General features: G+C 41.0%; 1 protein-coding gene across 2 annotated transcripts in view; it reads right to left on the bottom strand.

The window, feature by feature from the left end:
• Positions 1–11600, bottom strand: part of LOC149314633 (C-Jun-amino-terminal kinase-interacting protein 1-like) — an 80548-nt gene extending 68948 nt beyond the window's left edge. The window contains exon 1 of one of the 2 annotated variants that reach the window (XR_016280945.1): positions 11432–11600. Coding sequence is in view for 1 of the 2 variants with exons in the window: in XM_089521509.1 (XP_089377635.1) it covers positions 11432–11517 (86 nt within the window). In the remaining variant the exon portion in view is untranslated. The remainder of the gene's footprint in view (positions 1–11431) is intronic. The other variant, XM_089521509.1, reaches the window with a different exon arrangement.
• Positions 11601–22983: the final 11383 nt, after the last annotated feature.

The following is a 22983-nucleotide window of genomic DNA, read 5'->3' as shown; positions in this document are numbered from 1 at the left end:
CAGTATCAGCTCTGGTGAGTGCTTGAATGGAAAACCACCAACAAATGCCAGATGCTGTAGGCTATATTTCAGAAGGAAGAACTGACAAAATGCAGCACCTGTGTATTCCTTTCCTAAGAAAACCCTATGAAATTAATGGGGTGGCCACAAGTCAACAGGCACCTTGAATGCGCTTGCACACCCACACTCACACACACTATAGGTAGATACTCAGTATGCTAGCTGGTTCCAATTAATAAGCCTTAGTTACAAGAAAAGTATCTTTAATGCTGAACTAACCTCTTCAGTGTCCCATTCCTACGTTTCAACTTGCCTTTCAAAAAGAAAGATGAAAGCAATTAGAACAATATTTTCTTCCTGACCTGAATAATGCTGTAGCTGTTATACTGCATTAAAACTGCCTTAATTCAAGGCCTTTGATCATCTGTCTGCAATACATTTGTTAAATGCACCAAGTTTTGAATATGTCTTCCTAGATACTTGCACTAGAAAACAGGAGTAGCATATGTTTGGGGAAAATCCAATGTTTGGCCTCTGTAGAGATTTATTGAAACAAGACCAATTAATTTCAGTTGATCTATTCTAAGCAAAAATAATGTTGGATTTAGCCCATGGAGAGAACACTTGGAAACTCCAGGCAGAACTGGAATTAAAAGTGCATATAGGAATACGATAGCTCTGCGGAGCTTTTTCTATACCAGAGGAGGACAATATATACTCGCTGCCATAAATTTTTTTGAAGCCAAAGTCATCTCATTATATGGAGCCCAAATCTGTACTTATAATAACTTTGATAAGTTTGAGATATTACAGACAAAATTTCTGAGAAGTACCAGTATATTTTCAGTGCCATGTTGTGTGTTAAATGTAGCAATGCGCCTTGAGACAGGCTTGATCAGCATCAAAGCACGAGCTTGGCTTCTGATAATTAACTTTTAGTTTAAACTTATGTTTATTCCACATGGGTTAGTTCAACTGGTTTTATCAGACAATTACTCCTCTTCGAAAGTGACGATACACAGCATCTTGTGTATGTGCGGATTTTCTCAGATAACCCTAGTACAAATGGGCTATGAAAGGGCAAAAACAGCCTTTAGACAGCATATCTGGGATACAGAATGGCACAACCACAGGGGAAAAATTAGGAATATCCCAGTTTTAGGAAGTTTGGAATTGACTTTTGCTAGGCCAACCTATTTGGCCAAGCTAACAGCATCCAAACCTAGGACAGCCTTCACTGCAGCCCATTTTAACGTCCTTCCATCTGCTGTTTTGGAAGGAAAATATAAGAAGCTCTTTTATGAGGATCGGACATGTTTATGTTTTGATACTTCAGCTGAATCACTTCTACACATCATATTGTACTGCCCATTCTACCAAAGTGTGCATTCCTCTTTAATTTACCTTACAAAAATTCCCAGGAAGACCAGCTGATCATTACTTGACATTACTCCTTAAGGATGTAGACTCTCAAATAACTGAGATCATGGCTCGATTCTGTGCAGCTGTCATTGCTACACACAGACAAATTACCCAGAACCAGACTTATTGATAAATGTTGAAAATGAGATGCTAGAAGATAGGTGCCTGCATCCTGGTGTGTGGAATGCTGTCTGTCTACATGCACATTTGTATTTTAGCTGATTTTACTTAGGTGTACTGGCATATTTGTAAGTTTGGTTTTACTGGTTAATATTAATATATTTTTGAGATACTTTAGTCAAAGACCGTAAATAAAATTGATTGATTGAGAACACACTGTAATAGAAGAAGAAGAAACTAGATTGTGTTTCAAATATAGTTTTGAATATCAATGTGTTCTAAAGCTAGGTGTGTTCTACAGCTCTAAAGTTCAGTCTCTAAAGCTAGAGGGGAGACAGAACAAGATTTTGTGTTTTCCAGTTTGACACTGTAATGTAGTGCAGGAAGCATTCCCAGGAAAAGTCCAGTATCTCTTGGTGGGTATGGTAGAATTCCTTCACATCTATTTGCTTCAAAGTCACAGTGCTTCCATGAGCATCAAGGATGCAAGGCCACAGAATGAGATGGTAGTGCACAGCTGTAGGAAAAGAAGAAGTCTTGTTTCAATTGGCCAGGGCTGCCCCTACTATTGGGTTGTATGAGACAGCTGGTTCAGTAACCAAGTTTTGGGCGGAACTTGGAAAAAATCACATTTGGGATTTTTTATTTTGGGAGCTGTAGCCTAAAAAGTAATTTTTCTAAACTCCAGGTTGGGTATCATGAAAAGAGTTATCTACTTTATTACTCTTAGTAGTCTATTCTACTGCTAGGGAGATGGAGAGAAGTGGTAGTAGAAGTGACTGCCACAAGTGCTAGAACAACTTGGTTGATCTTGTGTATTATGTACCATGGCTCTGAAGGTTTGGCTCTATCTGCTGCTTTGCCTCAGGTAGCAAAATATATTGTGCTGGCCCTATTTTTGTAGTTTGGATCCAGAAAATCAGCTCTTTTTTGTACAGCACTATCTCACTCCAGATATGATGTATCACTGTGGCTCAGGGGTCGGCACTCCTGGCCCGCGTGCCACATCCGGCCCGGTGAGGCCTTGGGACCGGCCCGAGCCCGGTCCTACCGCCGATTGCCAAAGACCCCGCGCCCTCGTGCGAGAGGTCAAAGGCCTCTGGCACGGGCGCGGGGCCTTCGGCCTCTTGCGCGAGCAGCCCTCAGCCGGCGGACAGGCAGGGCCAAGGAGCCTTTCTTCAGCGAGGCTCCTTGGCCCTGCCTGGCTCCCTCCGCCAGCGGACAGGCAAGGGGCGGGGGTCCTCCTCCTTCCCTCCCTTCCCATGGCTGCCAGACAGCCGCAGGCAGGGAAGAAAGGGGGTGGGGGAAGAGGAGGAGGAAGAGGAGCAGGAGGAGGAGGAAGGAAGGAAGGAAGGAAGGAAGGAAGGAAGGAAGGAGGAGGAGGAAGAAGGAGGAGGGAGGAAGGAAGGAGCAGGAGGAGGAGGAGGAGGAGGAAGAAGAAGAGTAGCAGGAGGAGGATTTCCATTCCATTTGTACAGGTCTGCTTTGTTTTAACAATGATAGTGGTGGTGATGATGATGATGATGATGATGATAATATCAGTCAGTTTCTGAGACATGCACTCACTCTTTCTGAAAGTGAGACAGTGTGGCTTTCCAAAGTGCATTTCTGTGTATTTTCGGTGCTTTTAATGCTAAAAGGTCTGCTTTAACAATGATAGTGATGATGATGGTGATGGTGATATTGATATCAGCCAGCTTCTGAGGCCCAAATGTCCTCCATTTCGATCATGCCTAACAAGTATGCATTTATATTAACTTTTTAAAAAAATCATCAAATTGTTTCACATGTCCTCCATTTTTTAAAAATGTGTCCTACATTTGAAAATGTCCTATATTATTTAATTATTTATTTTTTGGCTTCAGTCCCCCAGTTGTCTGAGGAACAGCAACCCGGCCCCCCGGCTCAAAAAGGTTGCCTACCCCTGCTGTGGCTGATCATATGCTTTGCATTCAGAAGACATCAAAGTCCAATTGTTGGCAGCTCCTCTTAAAGGAATCAGGTAGCAGGGCAGCTGTGAAGGAACTAGATAAGATCCTTAAGTGCAAAAATATATAATTAAATACCAAAGTCAGAATCATCCATGCTATAGCATTTCCAGTTTTTATGTATGGATGTGAAAGCTGGGCAGTGAAAAAAACTCACAGGAAGAAAATCAGCCTATTTGAAAAATGGCACTGGAAGAATGGTGTGCATGCCAATGGCTGCCACAATGACAAATTAATGGGTCCAAGAGCAAAACAATCCTTAATTCTAACTAGGAGCCAAAATGACTAAACTGAGGCTATCATACTTTGAATATATCATGAGATGATGTGATTCACTGAAAAAGACAATCATGGAGAGTGCATTACAGTTGGAGTGACACAACCAAGGAAGCCATGCTCCTGAGTTTGCTGCAGCTGAGCAGGATTATACCAGGGTCTCTAGCAGGTCTTTCATTCACAGTGTCACCATAAGTGAGAGCTGATATGATAGCATATAACAACACAGTGGCCCCTGGTGGGGGGGAAAAACCCCTCAGAGATTGGAGAGGATCACTGCCATCCAGCTACTGACAACACTGAGCTAGATGGACCAGTGCTCCATTTTGGTATATGACAGCACCTTACACTCTGATCTATACCATACAATTGCACTCACCAGCAAGAAAACTTTAAAGCTGGGATTACTTAAATTTCACCAGTCTGTTTAAGAACACATCATGAGACAACAACTATGTAAACTGAGTTTAGTGGCAAAGGTTCAAGACATTTCTGACTTATAGCAACTATACACTGATCTGTACTGTATCACATAGCCTATATTTATACAATATATTAATTTTTAAGAATACCCTTGTGGGCCTCCCCAGCTGAAGCTTTTTTAAAGCGGGAAGTTTACAGTGAAGACAGGTGGATCAGATATAAAGACATATACGATGTGGGTCAAGGAAAACTCAAAACAGAGGAGGAGATTAGTAATGAGGGTTTCACTTTAAATTGGTTTTCTTATAGGCAGTTAAGGGAAAGGTTTAAAGTAGACCAGAAAGATCAAGGCATTGCTCCCGCTATTTCAGAGTTAGAAAGGATGGTTAAAGAAGGGTCCAAAGTAAAAATGATATCGAAATTCTATAACTTGATTTTGAAATTTGAATTGGAAGATGAGACCATTAAAGAGTATATGATTAGGTGGGCAAGAGACCTAAAGAGGAATATAATGTTGGAACAATGGGAATTGACATGGAAAAGACGGATTAAGTACACTAAAAATGTTGAAATCAGAGAAAATTGTTATAAATCAATTTTTAGATGGTACTTAACACCGTATAAGATTTCAAAAATATATAAGGAAACAAGGGGTACATGTTGGAAGTGTCAAAAGAACTTAGGTACGTACTTGCATAGTTGGTGGGGATGTGAGAAGGCACAACATTATTGGAAACAAATTCATGGAGAAATGAAGAAAATATTTAAGTTCAATATTCATGCGGACCCGATGATGTATCTATTAAATATAATAGAAGACCCATTGATGGAAAAATCATATGGTAAATTGATTTTTTTTGCCATAGTTGCAGCCAGAACACTATATGCAAAATATTGGAGATCTGAAGAACTACCCTCCATAGAAGAATGGAAATTTAAATTGTTTGAAATATTTGAAATGGATATACTATCATCATATATGGAGAATGATACTACGTCCAAGGCTTCGAGGGACTGGGCTCCTTGGTTCTCTTATATTAAACAAGAAAACAGCTCCAATAGATATATGGCAATTGTAGACTAAAACCTAAATACTGTGATATATGGATGTTATAGAATGAATAAGGATGTATATATGATAATTTATGATACTTTATAGATATGAGGTGGGGCAGATGTTATAGAGGATAGAATTACTAAGCAGTTCATGTAAAAATTTATAAGACACTCCTTGATAGGACATTAAAGAAGTATATAGAGTTATATTTAGTAAGAATATATCGCATCACTGTAACTGGATGGGGGGTAACAGATAGGTAGAGATGTAGTTTGATTAAGTTTCCTTGATTCAATAGTTAACTGCGAACAAGAGTATGTGTAGACTAGGAAAGAGGTTTATGGTGTAATCGTTGCTCAGCAGAGGAAGTCATGTGTGTGTCAGGTGTTAAGTGTTAGTTAGATATAATTGTTTGTGGTTGGTATTGTATATTGTGTTTTAATTGTGTTTAATGTATGGTTTTTTTTTTGGTACATGTCTTTTTCTTTTTCTTTTCTTCTTGTGTTTTTTCCCTCTTGTTTTACTCAATAAAAATTTATTTAAAATATGTGTGTTTTAATTATCAAATTGTTATGACTCTTGATCATAGAATCATAGCATTGGAAGAGACCAGAAGAGACATCCAGTCCAACCCCTGCCCATGCAGGAACACACAATCAAAGCATCCCCAAAAGATGGCCATCCAGTCTCTGCAAAGACCCAGCCAAAAATAAATACAGTATATAAATTTCTTTGCGTATACAGAGTAAGCCTACATTAGTTCACCAAGACATCTACAGTTAGTAAAGCAATGGTGCCTCACCAAAAGTTGCAAATACAAAGAGGCCTTCCTACTGCAGAAAAAGCAGGAAGCTCTATTCTGTTCCTCAAGAAGTTTCTGTTTTTAAAATTTTCTAATCAGACTGAACTGACTTGCCACACTGCATATCTGTCATTTCCCCTTTAGTGGCAGTTATCATGTTTGGGATTCACCTTGCAAAGACGCACAGAGTGAATTGAAAGTAGGTCAATATAGAAAGCACAGACAGGGATTTCTGTTTGTATTCCTGTTAAGAACCACAAAAGCCCTGGGGAAAAGGTGGCTGAAGAGGTTGCTCACAGATGCCAAAACAAAGGGAGGTGTAAGAAAGCTGTTGCATCATAGGCTTGATCCATGGTGAAGGGCTACTCCTGGTGCAACCCAAAACAAATGTGCAGATATATAAGTTTTAAAAACATAAGGAGGAATGAAACCTGTTGTGGCAGGATGTGAGTCTTCTGGCATTTCATAAACTTTTACTTATTTGTGGTATGAATATTGATAGACTTTATTAAACATAGTTCTTAAAGATGAAAAGTTGTGTCAAAGTGAATCTGTTAGCTTTGGAGTGTAACTGGAAATGTCATTCATTTTCTTAAAGAAAAACATAAGAAAAATGAAGGTCCCTGAGCAAAATTTTTGCATAACACCTCACAGTCCCCGTGGGTTTTCAAAAACCTCAAAGATCCAAGTACTGACATCTTTCAACTTTCAAGTAATATTAAAAATATCTCAGGACAGCCCTGATGGATAAGTGTAAGATAATAGGAATGGCTCATGATACTGATCATGTAAAAAGGAAGCCATCTTCAAACATAAAGTTCAGGAGGAGGATAAAATGGGAATAATAGTATGCTGTGTGGAACAGGATTGAAGAATCTATAAACCCTTAGAACCTTAAGAATCTTTAAACCCCTATATGGCTCAGGTTTAGGTTTAGGCTATATGAAGGAGAGCATCTTCCCATATGAGCCTGATTGAGCTCTAATGTCTTCAGGAGACATGCTTTTCTCAAGCCTACCACCTTCACAGACGTATCTGGAGGGAATGCAGGAGAGGCAGTTTGCAGACTCCAGAAATCTCTTGTTTTTTACCACATGTTTTTTCATTTGTAACTTTCCCTATTTTGTTAGCCACTTTGAGATCCAATCTGGAAAAAAGTCAAGGTGTAAATAAGGTGATGGATCAATGACTCTAATAAGTGCGTAAAGAACACTCTTACAAAATCACAGAGTTGGTTTCCACAAGAAAGCATATCTGAACCTCCAGTGTGCTTTCTGAATCATACAAGATTGCTTTTAATGTAGGAAACAATCTAGAATAAAAAATGGAGTGCACATCCTGTCCACTGCCTTATAGTCATATTAAGATCAGATATAAAACAATGCCAATTTAAGCCTCTCGTGTGAGACCAGTCTCAGAAAAGGTCCAGAAACTTTCCATTCTGGGACAAGCTTTTCAGCTCACATAGAGTGATATCTACATCCAAAAGACTCATCAAAAAACAGAGAACAGAAGGAAGCCTATAAAAATATAAAAGATGTCTACAGAATTAGGGCCTCAGTGGTGTAGTGGTATGAGCGCTGGACAAGGGCTCTGGGAGAACAGGGTTTTATTCCCCGCTCAATCATGGAAACCCACTGGGCAAGCCATACTCTCTCAGCCTCAGGGGAAGGTAATTGCAAATAAATTCTGTCAAGAAAATTGTACAATAGGGTTGCTATAAGTCAGACTGATTTGAAGACACATAACAACAAAACAAAAACAAATTGCAACATTATAAGATATCCAGTGAACTGAATAACAAGCAAATTTCAAGTAAATAGTTGGAACCTTCACCAATGATCTTTAGAATTCACAACTAAGCAAATCATTTTAAGACATTCAGATGCCTTTCCCTAAAGAAATGTTCCATCTGACTCAAACATCAATATTTGGTACTGGCAAGATGAAACTCTTTTGCATTCTTGCCTAGAAAAAGGATGGCTGAGTGGGAATGAGATAGATGTTTATAAAAATATGTGCACTGTGAACAGAGACTGTCCTCCTTCTTATAATATAGGAGCTTTGGGTCAAAGCAAGTGCATCTTTCCCCACACAACACCTTGATAACTTAAAGAATTCACTGCAAACAAAATATCGGGATTGTTACTAGCTGAGGTGGCAAAAGGAGTTGGACTAAATACTGGGAATTGGGGGATAAAGTCAAGGTAGTAGGAAGGGGAAATAGGGTGGAACAAGCCATGAAACACTGGCTAGCACCCTAAAATGACTATTAATTAATTAATATATGCAGTTCACTGACACAAGATGTTGGAATAGCTTTAAAAGGGGGGTTCATTTAATAGAAGACAGGATCAGCAGTGGATTTGAACCATTAGAATTCAGTGGAACCTCCATCTTCAGCAGTAGCATTTCTTTCTGAATAGTGACTTTAGACATGTCACACTCTCTCAGCCTCAGAGGATGACAGTTGCAAACTCCCTCTGATTCAACTTGCCAAGAAAACCCCATGATAGGTTTGCCTTAGGGCCGCAATAATTCGGAAATGACTTGAAGGCACACAATAACAACAAAGTGTGGTGTAGTGGTTAAAGTACTAGACTATAATCAAGGGGACCTGGATTCACTTGGCCACCTACACGTGTCTGTACTTTTCTTGGCTAACTGGGTGACACTGAATCCCTCAATAATACTGACCTTGCCCACTTCACAGGGTTGTTACAAGGACAGCATGGGGAAGAAGGAGAACCATATTTGCTTCTTTGAGTTTCTTGGAGAAAAAACAGGCTATAAACATGACAAATAAAATAAATGCTGTGTGCAGAACAATAGGCACTGAAGGAGGGTTGTTCTGTACATGCCACTTGTGGATATCCAGAAAGAACTGCCCATTAGATATCTAGCAGGGAACTCCTATGAAAGAAGAAGGCCATCCTGGTGTTTTGCTCTTTCTTTAAAATTCCTCTCTCTACTTAACTACTCTGATATCAGGGGTAGGAAATGTATGGCCCTCCAGATGCTGTTGGATTACAACACTTGTCAGTCTTAGCCAGCATAACAAATGAAAACAACTGCATCTGGAAGACCACATATTCTCCACCTCTATTCCAAATTTTGTTCTGAGCTGTGTTCACTTCCTCTGCAGATCTGGATGCCTGTGAAAACAGAGCAAAACAAAATGGGGAGGAGAGAAACACACTGCATGACTACTTCCTTTTGCATGGAGACCAACAGTTGCTCTCCTAGCAAGGTATCTGGACTAGGATGAAAACAAAACATTGTTTCTTTTTGGCATCCGAAAATGCCACATGACAAAGCTTTATGGCCATTTGTAAAGGTTATGGTTAAAAACAGGCTTCTGAAAGCTCAGACTGATAAAAAGCAAATATGAAAGCTTGCTATTACATCCTTCATCCATTGGCATCAGCACTGTAAAAGGGATGGCTTTCTTTGGTGGCACATTGTTTGCTCACTACTGTTTGTGGCTAGCTGGATAGGCTGGAAAGAGGGGTTACCTTACATATATAGGGAATCCTGGCCCTGAGGACAACTGGATAATTTCCCAGCCTCTTCTATCCCTAATGTTCAGTTCCAACGATACACAGAGCAAACAGATAGTTTGACTCAAGACATAACCCATTAAGTCACAGAGAATTTCATTTACAAGAGTCAAAGTCATAATCTACCACCAGAGAGCCCATTTCCTTCCATTCCAAACTCTGCGTAAAGTAAAACATTTTCTTGCAATCACTTCAGGTTAAAGGCACTCTTAAAATCTTGCAACATGGAGGATTTGTTGGGGATCTTGGCTTCTTTTCCAGCTCAGAAAACATTTCACTCTGCAGTGCATTCAAATTAGGGATATCTAAGTATAACTGATACTTAGAAACTAGCGATCATATGCTTATAAAGATAACATTCAATATGAAATTTTTTAAAAAGCCCACACATATAAGGAAAACAAACCAGACACAAGCCATTAAGTGAGCAAACATGGAGGTGCTGACTTTGTGTCCAGAGGCAGAATGTACCTAGAGTAGCAGGCTCACTTTGCAGTTTTCAAGGAAGCATCACAATAGCCCAGGCATATATGCATAAAACAGGTGGTTTTAGGACCTGGTTGGCTATGTTGTCCCTTACTCCTCCTAAACATTCTGTTTTTCCTCATGCAATATGGTCTCATATTTACCACCCTCATTCAGCCAGCTGTAAACCTGCCACCGGGTTTGGTTTTCCGATTCACTCGGAAGAGGAAGAATCGGGGGTGGGGGGAGGACAGTTTCATGGGTGTCCATGTTGAACAGGATTGTTGCTGCTGCTGCTGTTGCTACCTGGGAAGATAGAAGATGGGCCTGTGGGAACTGTTGATATATAGGGAATAGGAAAGCTTCATCAGGGGGGATTTATGTAAAGGGAAGATCAGAAGCTGTGTGAGGAGAAGCTTGACTCTAGGTGGGGTTGTGCAGATTGTGGGAAAGCGATTGTCTCCAATGGAGCCAGTGTGGCGAATAGCAGGCAGCAGGAGGATGTGTGTGTGTGTGTGTGTGTGTGTGTGTGTGTGTGTGTGTGTGCGTGTGCTAAGAGGCATATTCAAGGGAAAAGGAAGAGGGATCCTTGCCATTTTCCCCTTTCCTTTCAAAGCAGCAAGACAAATGCCACTCCTCCTCCTCCTCCCTCCTCCTCCTCCTCTGTGCTGCTGTTCCAAAGGCAGCTTGGAACAGCCACCTCCAGGAGCCACACGCAACCAGCCTCAGTTCTGGTCCCCACCTGTTCCAGCAGGAGAGATGCCTTACCAGCACCCACCTGCTGGGCTGAGGATGGAGGGCAAGGCCAGGAGCCAGGAAGAAGGGGGAAGGGGAGGAAGAAGAACCCATTGCCCCCCACCTACACACACAACTGGTCCATTGCATTGGAGAGGGGCATGAAATGGAGGAGATGGATGGGTGTGTGTTGTACCTTCCATTTCTCCCCAGCAACCCTCTCACCCTTTTGGTCTAGATCTGAGACCAGGCATCCTTGATGTCCTCCAGGACTCAGAAGCATGGATTTACATGGGCAGGAAGGCTTTCAGCTTTTCTTGGGTCCTCCCTTTTTTCTTTTTTCTTTTTTTGGCTTCCTTAGAATAAACAGCAGACTGACATTAAATAAATAAATAAATAAATAAATAAATAAAGGGGGGTGGGGGAGCCTTGGAAGGGGGAAGAGGATGCTCTGGAAGGGGATGATGATGATGGAAACCGAGCGTGGGTCTATGGGGAAGGTGGGCAATGGAGAACAGAAGGAGGGGGTGGTCTTCATCTCCTTTGGGATGAAGGCAAGGAAGGTGAAGGCAAGATCAGGTACCTGAAATTGGGGGGCGAGGCGAGGTGCAAGCCCAGGAATGGGGAGGATCCGGTCGGGGACGTGGCTCCTTTCTCTCGCTCCGCCATTCTCCTTCTCCATGCAGGAGGAGGAGGAAGAGGAGGCAGAGGAGGAGCAGGCAGGGAGGCTGAGGCTGATGATGCTGAGGCTGATGCTGATGCTGATGCTGGCGGGGATGGAAGGCGAAGGGAGGAGGGTTCTGTCCTCAGCCAGACAGCCCTTCTGGACCGGAACAGGCGCGGAAGGAAGGCAGGCAGGGAAGAGGAGGAGGAGGGCCTCCAGGGAGGAGGATTCATCAGCCAGTCTCTCTCTCTCTCTCTGGAGCTGCACCTGGTTCTTGTGGGGGATATTATTGGCAGTCAGTCACTCAGTCAAATTTTATTGCTTTGGGCCAATGGCCTCTGCACAAAACAATATCACAATAACAACATACATATCCTATTTGCATCATCCAGGGGTATTACTGGGTATCCTGGGGATGGTTGCATTCAAGTCTTGGAGGTTGAATTTGCGGTTTATGGAGTATACTATTAGGTATTCAAGGGGTGGTTGTTTATTATTATTATTATTATTATTATTAGATAATAATAGATGTGAACAGGAAAAGGGGCCTGGGCCTGCAGAACCAGAGTATTAATTAATAATAATAATAATAATAATAATAATAATACATCTTATTTATTTCCTGCCTCTCCTCAGGTGGGTTATTAAGGCTCTGAGCTTGTGGTTTTTATGGAGTATATTGTTAGGTATTCAAGGGGTGGTTATTTAATAACAATATTAATAATAATAATCTTATTTCTTTCCTGCCTGTCTTCAAGGTGGCTTTGTAAGGCTCTGAGCCTGAATTTGATTTTTCTGGGGTATATTACTATGTATTCTAGGGGTTCATTCAGTTTCTAAGAATGAATTTAATTTTTGTTGGGTATATTATTGGGCATTCCAGGCATGGCTGTTCATTCAGTCTCTGGGGCTGAATTTGGTTTTATGGGGTATATTATTGAGTATTCTAAAGGTGGTTCATTAGTCTCTGAGTCTGAATTTGGGTTTTGTGGGGTATATTATTGGGCATTGGGGGGGGGGCTTTATCTAGGACATGGCCTCCCTTTGATGGCCTCTGTTTGGAGCAGGGCTAAGAAGCATGAATTTACATTTTCCTCTGTGTTTTGAGCTTTTCTTTGGCCATGTCTCTCATTTTCCTTGAATGCCCTCCATCTGGCAGTGCCTTGTCCTGGTCACTATGTCCTCACACTCCTTTGCCCAGGACATGGCCTTCCTTTCAACCTTCTGCCCAGGGGACATTCCAAAAGGGTCTCCATCATGTAGAGCAGGGCTAAGAAGCACGATTTTACATTTCTGTATTAGGGATTATGGTTTTTTGGTTTTCTTTGGTCATGTCCTTCATTTTTCTGGAATGTCCCACATTTGGCATTGCCTTGTCCTCCTTTGTGGTTAGAATCACAAGGGTGGCCAGATTTTTTGTCTTCCTTTTTCCAGGTCATGTCCTACCTTTCAACTTTCTTCTCAGCAGGACTTTCAAAATGCCTTCCATTTGGAGTCTGAATTTACATTTCTAGGGGTGCTTTTAGCTTTTCCTTGGCCATGTATTCCGTTTTCCTTGAATGTCCCTCATTTTGAGAATGACTAAGCAGCATGGACTTATCTTTGTAGGAATGTAGCGAGCTTTTATTTGGTCACATCTTCCATTTTCCTTGCATGCCCTTTATTTTGAGGGACAGTGTCCTCTTTTGCGGTGGAAAGGAGGCAGAGGTGAGGGGAAGAAGTGCCTCTGGGGCTGTTGGCCAAGGCAGGCCCACACCTGCCAGGCAAATGCCCAGGCAGGGATTACCCTGTCAGGCAGCCCTCCAGCTGGAAGGACCTGCAGCAGGTGAAGGAGCTAGCTTCAGCTCATGGTGATCCTGTGGACCAGACCTCTCCAAGACTCCCTGTCCTTAACCTCCCCACTTGGGTCCTACAAGCCCAGGCCCTTGTCCCTGTTCACATCTAACCATCTGGCCTGTGGTCTACCTCTCTTTCTGCTACCTTTCACCTTTCCCAGCAGAAGGAGGCCGGGAGGGAGTGAGGTGCAAAGGCGAGCCAAGGAGGGCTCCTTTCAGTTTGGGTGGGCTTCCAGGGAGCAGATTCCCAAGAGGGGCATCAAAAGAAAGATATGGGACCAGCAGAGGCCTCGCTAGTCGTTCACCGGGTGTGTGTAGGGTGACCAGGACATGTCCTACACTTCACCCTTCTGCCCAGGAGGAATTCCAAAAGGTCCTCCATGTAGAGCAGACCTGCACAACAGTAGGTAAGAGCCAAAATTAAAATAGGTTGAACTTCTTCAGGCTGCAAATCAGTTTTAATTAATATTATTAATATTAATTCCATCCTCCCTCTCCTCAGGAGAAAGCCAAGTGGCAGAAAAGCCTTGAGGGGTGAGTGTTTGTCCCTCTTCTTGCTCTGCCACCTGGCCTTCTCAGAAGAAAGCCAAGAAGTGGAGGAGCCTTGCAAGGTGAGTGTTTGCCCGTCTTTAATCACATGGCCCTCTCCTCAGTAGGAGACCAAGTGTCAGAGGAGCCTTGAAGTAGTTCTACATCCTTGCGGGCCATCCAGAATCCTTTGGTGGGCCGCATGTGGCCCCTGGGCCATATGTTGTGCAGGCCTGATGTAGAGCATGACTAAGAAGCATGAATTTACATTTATAGGAGTGTTTTGAGCTTTTATTTATCCTCCATTTTCCTTGAATGCCCTATATGTTGCAGTGATCTCCTCCTTTGCAGTGAGGACATCTTGGCACAAAGGGTGACCAGACATCCTTCTTTTCCAGGCCACATCCTACATTTCAACTTTTTGTCCAGGAGGAGTTTCAAAAGGTCCTCCATTTTGAGCAGGACTATGAAGCATGATTTTATATTTCTAGGAAGGTTTTTTAAAGCTTTTATTTTGTCATGCCCTACACTTTTCTTTTCTTTTTTAAAAATATTTTTATTGAGCTTGTAAACAAAGATATACAATAAAACAGTCATGACAAATCATACAAGTGTTGCATTCATACATCTGCTATCAGTCTATAACAAACATATAACATACATATAACATTCTCACCAACATAAACTCCTTTCACCATTCACTACTTCTGTCCCTTCAGACTCTTGGTGCTCTCTCTGTATCTTAAATTTATGACTATCTCGTTGTTTTCATATATTTTTTCCTTCTGTTCTTCAATGCTGGTCTATATAAAGGATTTTTCCTGCTTATATTGATCTTTCCTTCTTAAAATATTTATAAAGCTTAATCGCCAGATTTTATCAATTATACTGTTAATATACATATTTATAACATAATAATATTACAACATTTCTGACTTAAATATAGCAATACCTTATGCCAATCTTTCATTACTTTAGAATTTCCCTGGTTCTGCATACATCTTGTCAACTTACCCATTTCTAACAGGTCTAAAAGTTTTTCTAACCATTCTTCCACATTAGGTATTTTTTTCTGATTTCCATTCTTTTGCATATAACATTCTTGCAGCAGTTATTAAATAAAATAATATTCTGCCGTATTTTTCTCAAGATTGTCATCGATTACATTCAGTAGAAATATTTCAGATTTAAATTGCATTTTTTCCTGAATAATTTCACTAATTCTGTGGTGTATTTTCATCCCGTATGCCCTTGCTTTTCTGCATGTCCATCGCATGTGGTGGATGGTACCCTCCTCTTTCCCACATTTCCAACATTTATTAGAAACATTACCATACATCTTATTTAGTTTTTCTGGGGTAGGTACCATCTGAAGTATACTTTATAAAAGTTTTCCCTTAGATCTTGACATGCAGTGTATCTTATTCTTGTATTCTATGTTGTCTCGCATTGTTTTAATTCAATTGGATAGCCTATGTTTTGGGAATGTGGAAAACCCACAAATAACAAAAACACTGTTTTTACCTGAGAGACATCTGTCTAGAAATCTCAAGGTCCTCTGGTGCAACTCTCTGGCCAGACATGGACCATAGAATTGCACTGGAGGAGCTACAAATGCCTAGTTGAGTGTTCTCTCTAGGAATCTCTAGGTCCTTCAGTGTGAATTTTGGTTAAAGTTGACCACAGAATTGCGCTGGAGGACTTACATATTCCTAAAGAGAACCTATTAATAAAATCCATGAATAATGAAAGTCAAAGCCACAAATATGGATGGACGAGTGTATAGGAATTATGATTTATGAGCAACATTACTACAAAAAACATTACTAAGGATTCTCCATGGTTTGGTATGGTATAGGAATAAGTTAGTGGAGAGGATGACATGATCGGGTGATGCCAACTCCAATGATGCCACTGGGGAGCAGCAGAAGCTTCCTGGATGTGCAAGCAGAGAGAGGCAGCAGGAAGATGGGACTGGTTGGAAATAGTGACTGGCGGGGGGGGGGGTACTCTCCAGAAAGGCTTAGGGGACAGTCACATAGAAAATGGTCATTAGCATGCCTTGCACTCTAGGGCTTAAACATACTACTGAGAGAAAGTCCAATAAAAGAGAAAGGGAGAGAAAGCAGGGAATCTTTGCCCTCACTGAGCTTTCAGTATCAAGACTGTGGCAGGAGACAAATTGTTGTTGTTAACTGCCTCAGCTTCAGCTCATGGTCACCCTGTGGATGAGACCTCTTCAAGATTCCCTGTCCTTAACCTCTCTGTTCAGGTCCTGCAGGCCCAGGCCCTTGTCCCTGTTTGAGTCTAACCATCTGACATGTGGTCCTCCTCTTTTTCTACTGCCTTCCACCTTTCCTAGCATCAATGCCTTTTTTAATTGTTCATTTTGCCTCCTGATGTGGCCAAAGTAGGACAGCTTCATCCTGGTCATCCATGGATAGTTCGAACTTGATCTGTTCTAGAACCTTTTTGTTTGACTGTCCATGTATCCTCAGCATTTTTCTCCAGTACCACATCTCAAATGAGCTGTTTTTCTTTCTTTCAGCTTTTTTCACTGTCCAGCTCTTACATTGATACATGATGATGGGGAATAGAATGGGCCAGACTATCCTCACTTAAGTGTTCATAGTTATGTCTTTACACTTTATGATCTTATCCAATTCTTTCATAGCTGCCATTCCCAGTCCTGTCACCATTCTGATCAGTATTTGACCCAAGATATGGAAATTCTTCAGCTATTTCAATATTTCATTAATTAGGGTGAATCAAAAGACAAATACATGAGGAAAAGCTGTGGGGAATACTAGAGCTACCACCTGCACCAGTATTTAGGCCACATTTTTCTTGAGAATGGGAGTTTAATGGTTGATGTGCAATAGTAAGCATATGGTTTGTTTTCATTTATACTCTGCCAATTGTCAAAACAATTTAAGGCAGCAGAGATAGTTCCTTCTCACAGAAATAATGATGTTTGACACTAGTTTAACTGTCATGGCTCCTTCCTACAGAATCCTGAAATTCGTGTTTGTGAGGCACCATCACTCTTGGCAGAGAAGGCTAACGACCTTGTAAAACTACAAATTCAGGAGTCTATAAGATGAAGGCACATTACTTAAACTTGTGTCAAACTGCAATATTGCTACAGTGTAAATGCAGCAGCCAGCCCAGGAAGATAGCTTAGCCTGAGCCAGAATGAATGAGTGATGGTCCTGCAGTAAGCATTGTGGAAGAGCAGAGATTTGAATCTGTGCCCACCTTCCCCTTCCTAACCAAATATGGTTATACTCTGGCTCTCTGGAGGAACCTAAAAAAAAAAGGGAGGGGTGATATATAGGTAATTTAAGAAGGAATTCCAGGCCTTAAGAGAAGCAAGAGAAAGTAGGTGGAGTCCAAAGAGGGAGGGAATCTTTGAGTGCCAATCTTAAGATGTGAGCAATGGAAGAGGAAAGATTGTGGACAGGATATAAGGAGAAACAAGGAGAAACATAGGGTGAAACAGGTCAACATTGTATGGGGGTGGAGCAAAGCTTTCAAGGAAAGGGCAAGGGCTTCATGCTAGATGGCAAATTGAACGAGTGGGTAGTTATTAGCCCATATAGGGACCTGAGAAAGAGATCACTAGTCTAAAGTGATAAGCTAGTTTAATAATTTGACATATAGGCTCTCCATCCTATTGCAAAAGCCTGAAATTCATTATAGTACTTAAAAGCAGAAGAAAATCTGCATGTACTTTATTGACTACAGCAAAGCTTTTGACAGCATAGCTCATGAAAAACTATGTCTTGTACTTAGACGAATGGGAGTGTCACAACACCTGATTGTCTTGATGCATAACCTACAGTCAGGGCAAAAGACTGCTGTCAGATCAGAATACAGAGAAACAGAATGGTTCCCAATTTATCCTTGACAACAAGAAAATTGAAATAGTCAAAGAGCTGCCATACCTTGGTTCAAATATTGATCAGAATGGATATTGCAGCCAAGAGATCAGAAGAAAACTAGAAATGGGAAAGGCAGCTATGAAAGATTACAAATAGAAAGATGTAAGTCTGAACACTAAAGTGAGGATCATCCAAGCCATTGCATTCTCCATCACCATGAACGGGTGTAAGAGCTGAACAGCTGATGGGAAGATAATCTACTCATTAGATACATGGTGCTGGAGAAGAGCTTGGGGATACTGTAGACAAACAAATGGGTTCTAGAATAGATCAAGCCTGAACATTCTCTGGAAGCCAAGATGACAAAATTGAGGCTGTCCTGCTTTGGCCACATCATGAGGAAAAATGAATCATTAGAAAAGGCAATGATGCTAGGAAAAGTGGAAGGCAATAGAAAGAGAGGAACACTGCACATCAGTTGGTTAGGTTCAATCAAAGAGACCACAGTTTTGAGCCTGCAGGATCTGAGCAGAGAGGTAGAGGACATGGAGTCTAAGAGATGTTCCACTCATGTGGTCACTGTGAGTTGAAGTTGACTCAAGGGCAATTAATAACAACAAAACTTAAAAGCAGGAAAATAGTCAGGCTCCAACTTATGGACTTACAACTGCAAGTAAAAATTATACAAAGTATACAGCCCTTATGTGTTGCATCATTATTCTAGTTTCATACAAACCCTGTAACTTTGCCAATCATTCAGCTATGAAGGGCTCTTCACCCAGTTTAATATTAGAATAGCAGGGTGAATCCAAAATATATGTAATAGAAAATATTTCTCCCGTCCCCCCCCCCCCATTTATACTTAGAAATGTGTGGACCTCCTAACTTAAGTAACCCGCTTCACAGCTCTGACAAAGTGGATTCCAGCTCCCCAAAACATAAGCATTATTATTCTTCAAAGGTGTTATGAGTATTTCTGCTTTTGCAACTGCTGGGCACCTCTCTTGGCCACTTCTAGGTATGTTGACTCTGAAGCATATATCTCCATTAGTCCATTGCTATTTATTTATTTCTGAACCTAGGACAAGATATTTGAGACCAAGCAGACTTCATAGCGTCTTGGTTCCTTACCATACCCAGAAGATAGCGGTCAATAGTACCAGGACCAACCAAAGATATTTTCTTTGGGCACAACAGAGAACAGTGTCCTTCTGCAGCAACATTACTACAATAAATATTTTCATGATATCCCAAAGTCAGCTGCCTGAGGTTTCTCTGTCCAGTGCTGAAGCCAACTCTACTTACAGGTGGAAAACAGGACAAGATTCATTCCAGTTATTATTAAACCAGTTTAAAACTAACACTATGACACTATGTTCTATGCAGACTCCTTAATATTCAGAGACAACCAGGTTTTCTGCCTCAGGGAAGTTTTCTAAAAATCTTCCTTGGAATCAAGCTGTCATCTGGAACCGTATCTACTATGATTTGTGTCAGAAAAACATTACATCGCTAAGCCTTCTTAGTATTATATAGATCTAAAAATCCAAACATTTCCCTTATTTTAATTTTCTTAGCAGGTGTATTGAAGGAAACTCAAGATATACCCAATAATTCTATTTAAAACCCATTGCACTGTGAATCAGCACACCAGGAAAGGATATGCTTGAGGCCAGTAATCCATGCTTGTTTTAGCTTCAACTGCAGTCCATTTTCTATGGGTGCGTACCCAAGATAATTTAATGTGAAAAGGTTACTGTACATGCTTGAAATACTGCTCTACAGTCATTGGAGGGCAGCAAAATGGTTAAGTTTTCTACTTATATTATTATGGATGGCTGCATCTCATGAGCATGAAGTACAGATGTTAAAGCACTTTAGAAACATTTCTTGGTGTGATCTGGGATGATGTTAGCTTCCTATTCCATTGATTTCTAATTTTCTAATTTCTTTTTAGAAATTTTATTTTTCTGTTGGGGAGATTGGGGAAGAATTTTGAGAGTATCCTTTCAATTTTGAAAAGCTTAATGACAGTCTTGAGCACTAACATTGGAGTTTATCAGACTCAAGTTTTGGACCCTGCAATTGCGCTAAGGAAGTGTAAAGAACGTTGCAAAATGACTGTTTCGCACGATGTCTTACCACATTGCTTGCCTTTCCGTCGTTCCCCCGTAATGTTATGTTAGTGCTACAATTGCGCAAAAGTTGCGTGATAGTTGCGATTTCCGTAATGCGAAATTGCGGAACTATTTACTACACCCGCGCCTTCCTTTTGTCTTTCGCATTTCGCAACAACATATTTGTGCATGCGCCTTGGAGGTTTTGGTGGCATCCTGACCTTTTTGCTTCCGGGGGGGGGGGAGAGGGGAAAGGGGAGAAGCCCCTTCCAGTTTCCAGTTTCCTGTTTTCGCCTGCAGTGTGTGCATGCGAGTCCATGCAGGACAGAGGAATGGGGCTGGGATGGATGACCCCTAGGGGCCCCTATCATTTGCAGCCTCCTAGGTGTCCATGCAGGACAGAGGAATGGGGCTGGGATGGATGACCCCCAGGGGACCCTTTCATTTACAGCCTACTAGGTGTCCATGCAGGACTGAGGAATGGAGCTGGAATGGATGACCCCTGGGGGTTCCTTACATTGGAAGCCTCCTAGGTGTTCATGCAAGACAGAGCCACCCCCCCTCCCTGGGGGTTGTCCTGGAAGGAAGGCCACCGGAAGAGAATGGGGTCAAAAAGCAGCCCAGCATCATGGGAACTTTGCAATAAGTAACTTTAGCATTGCGTCGTGCTGCTGCCTACCACACCAAACCATTTCACAACACATTTCGCAAGATAACGGGAGACCATGGCCTGGCTTCCACTTTTGCCCGCAATGCCCCAAAAGGGGAGGAATGACGCTTAAACTATGGGAGCATTGTGCAACGGGCTCCCATAGAAATGAATGGTGTCTGGAAGAACATCACAGTATCACGTTATTGCGCAACGTGGGTGATGCTAACATTGCACGATAGGCAGGGGAAATCGCCAAAAACTCGCGTCTGATAAACTCCATTGCCTAGTTCTGGGTGGAATCCATGATGTAGTGGTGGGAATCACCGAACCCTTCAGATGTTTTTGGATTGTACGTCCCAGCGGCTCTATCCAGCATAGCCTATGCAGTAGAAACCAGGGAGCTGCAGTCCAACATCTTCAGGACTCTCCAATTCCCTCTCTGCAGTCTATCAAGGATATAGAAAATGAAAAGGGGAAAAGCAGCTTCATTAAACGAGAATACTTCTAGGTATTGTGCTTTTCTTCTTTCCTCCACAGTAGTGATTTAGGATTTAAGACCCTAGGTGTTGATTCTAAATTGCTGATACTGAAAAAGAAACACATTAACTTTCCCTTGACAATTGTGAGCATAAGTGCAAAACAGTTTCTGTTGCCTTCTGCAGTGCTAATGGAACTCCAGTTAGAAAATAACTTGGCAGGTGGATTGCAATAGGGAACTAGAATGTATAAGAAACCTGAATTGCTCTCATGGTCTAATCCAGCAATTTTTTTTTCTTTTTATAAAACCAACAACCCAAAAAGCTTCTGGTTTAGTATTGAAAGACAAAAAGCTCAGCACTGGTCTACATAAGCCAACATAACCACAAATATAGTTGTTGTTGTTGTTTTTAATTTACCTGTGTCTATTTACATTTGGAGCTGGAATTCCTAATCTGAGGAATGCCTACATCTGAGAGCATTACCTTATTTAGGAGTTGAAAATAATGTACTGATTTGGATAAATTGTAAACATAAATGTTTTATGTTGGCTGCAGACACAAAAAACTTTTAAGTGTTATAGATAAGATTATAAAGATTGCATAGCTATTAAAAATTTATGATACATTTTTAAAGGTAAATATAAATTTAAAAATTAGGAAGGGGTTTGTCAAAGCCAAGAGAAATGTATTAAGCCTTAATAATTAAGGTGAACAGATTCAGGGATTAGTAACCTTTAATTTCCTAAATGTCTAGTGAATAGCCATAATAAATTTGTTCTTTGCCCTTCTACCATGGTGTCAACTTTACTAAACTTATTGTTCTTGTTGTATGCCTTCCTAGAGCAACCCTATCATGGAGTTTTCTTGGAAATTAGTTCAGAGGGGATTTGCCTTTGCCTTTCTCTGTGGCTGAGAGTGTGTGACTTCCCAAGGCAAGCAGGTGTCTAGGCCATGGGGACAATTTCTGAACAAACCTTGCAAAGAACTGGGCTGAATGTGCAAAGTTGGACTTCACAGTAATTATGTGATAATTTACCACATTTGAGCTGCACTGCATTAAATGTACTCTGAACTCTTCTACTTTAACTCTAAAAATATGGTGCAGCAATGCTTTTTAAAAAGTGTATTCCTGTATTTTTCTAGAAAATGTAGGTCCAAAACACACTGCAGAAATAATCCGGTTTGAAACTGCTTTAACTGCCCTGGCTTGATGCTAGGGAATTTTGGGAATTGTAGTTTTGCGAGGCATTTAGCCTTCTCCGTCGGAGAGCTCTGGTGCCACAATAAACTACAAGTCTCAGGATTCCCTAGCATTGAACCAGGGCAGGTAAAGCAACCTCAAACTGCATTATTTCTGCAGTTTGTTTTGAACCATAGTTTCTTAGAACTGTTTTGTAAAATGAAATAAATTCAGAGCTTTATTTTTTTCTGTGTATTTTGATGAAGTATTGGTTTTCTGCTGTGCTGTTTCATGACCAGAGAGGGTTTGAAAGGTTATTTCAATATTTAGTGTGCAAGAAATATTTAATGAATGCTTTATCTTGTAACGGATGCTTCTGGTCTTCTTGTGCAGCACGTGGTTTATGAATACATGCTCTTAAATTACTAAAATAATTGGATCTTGCTTACAGATAAAGCAAACCCCATTCTGAAAGAAATATACCAAAAAAAAATATTAATCACCATCCCAAATCTGTACCTTGCAGCTATGGCTCTGACAGATATTCTATATTAGAGACACTGGAACACAGGATTAGATGTTCATTCGGTGTAGATCAACACTGCTGATCTAACTTATTTTGTGGTAAAGGATTAGTTGACATTGGTAGTAATAACTGTAATTATGTGGTGCTTTATCCTTCATTTTTCTAACTTTGACCAAGTGACTGATAAATATTTTGGCCCCATATCTGATTAGGAACTTTGATTATTATTTACAGCTTGAATAATGACTTTCATATAGACATCATTCATTG

Source organism: Sceloporus occidentalis, unplaced genomic scaffold (assembly GCF_023333645.1).
Source record: "Sceloporus occidentalis isolate IW3139 unplaced genomic scaffold, rSceOcc1.0.p SCAF_4, whole genome shotgun sequence".
In the NCBI taxonomy this organism is placed as follows: Eukaryota; Metazoa; Chordata; class Lepidosauria; order Squamata; family Phrynosomatidae; genus Sceloporus; species Sceloporus occidentalis.
The sequence above is the reverse complement of the archived record's forward strand: the minus strand, read 5'-3'. Positions and strand labels throughout refer to the sequence as shown.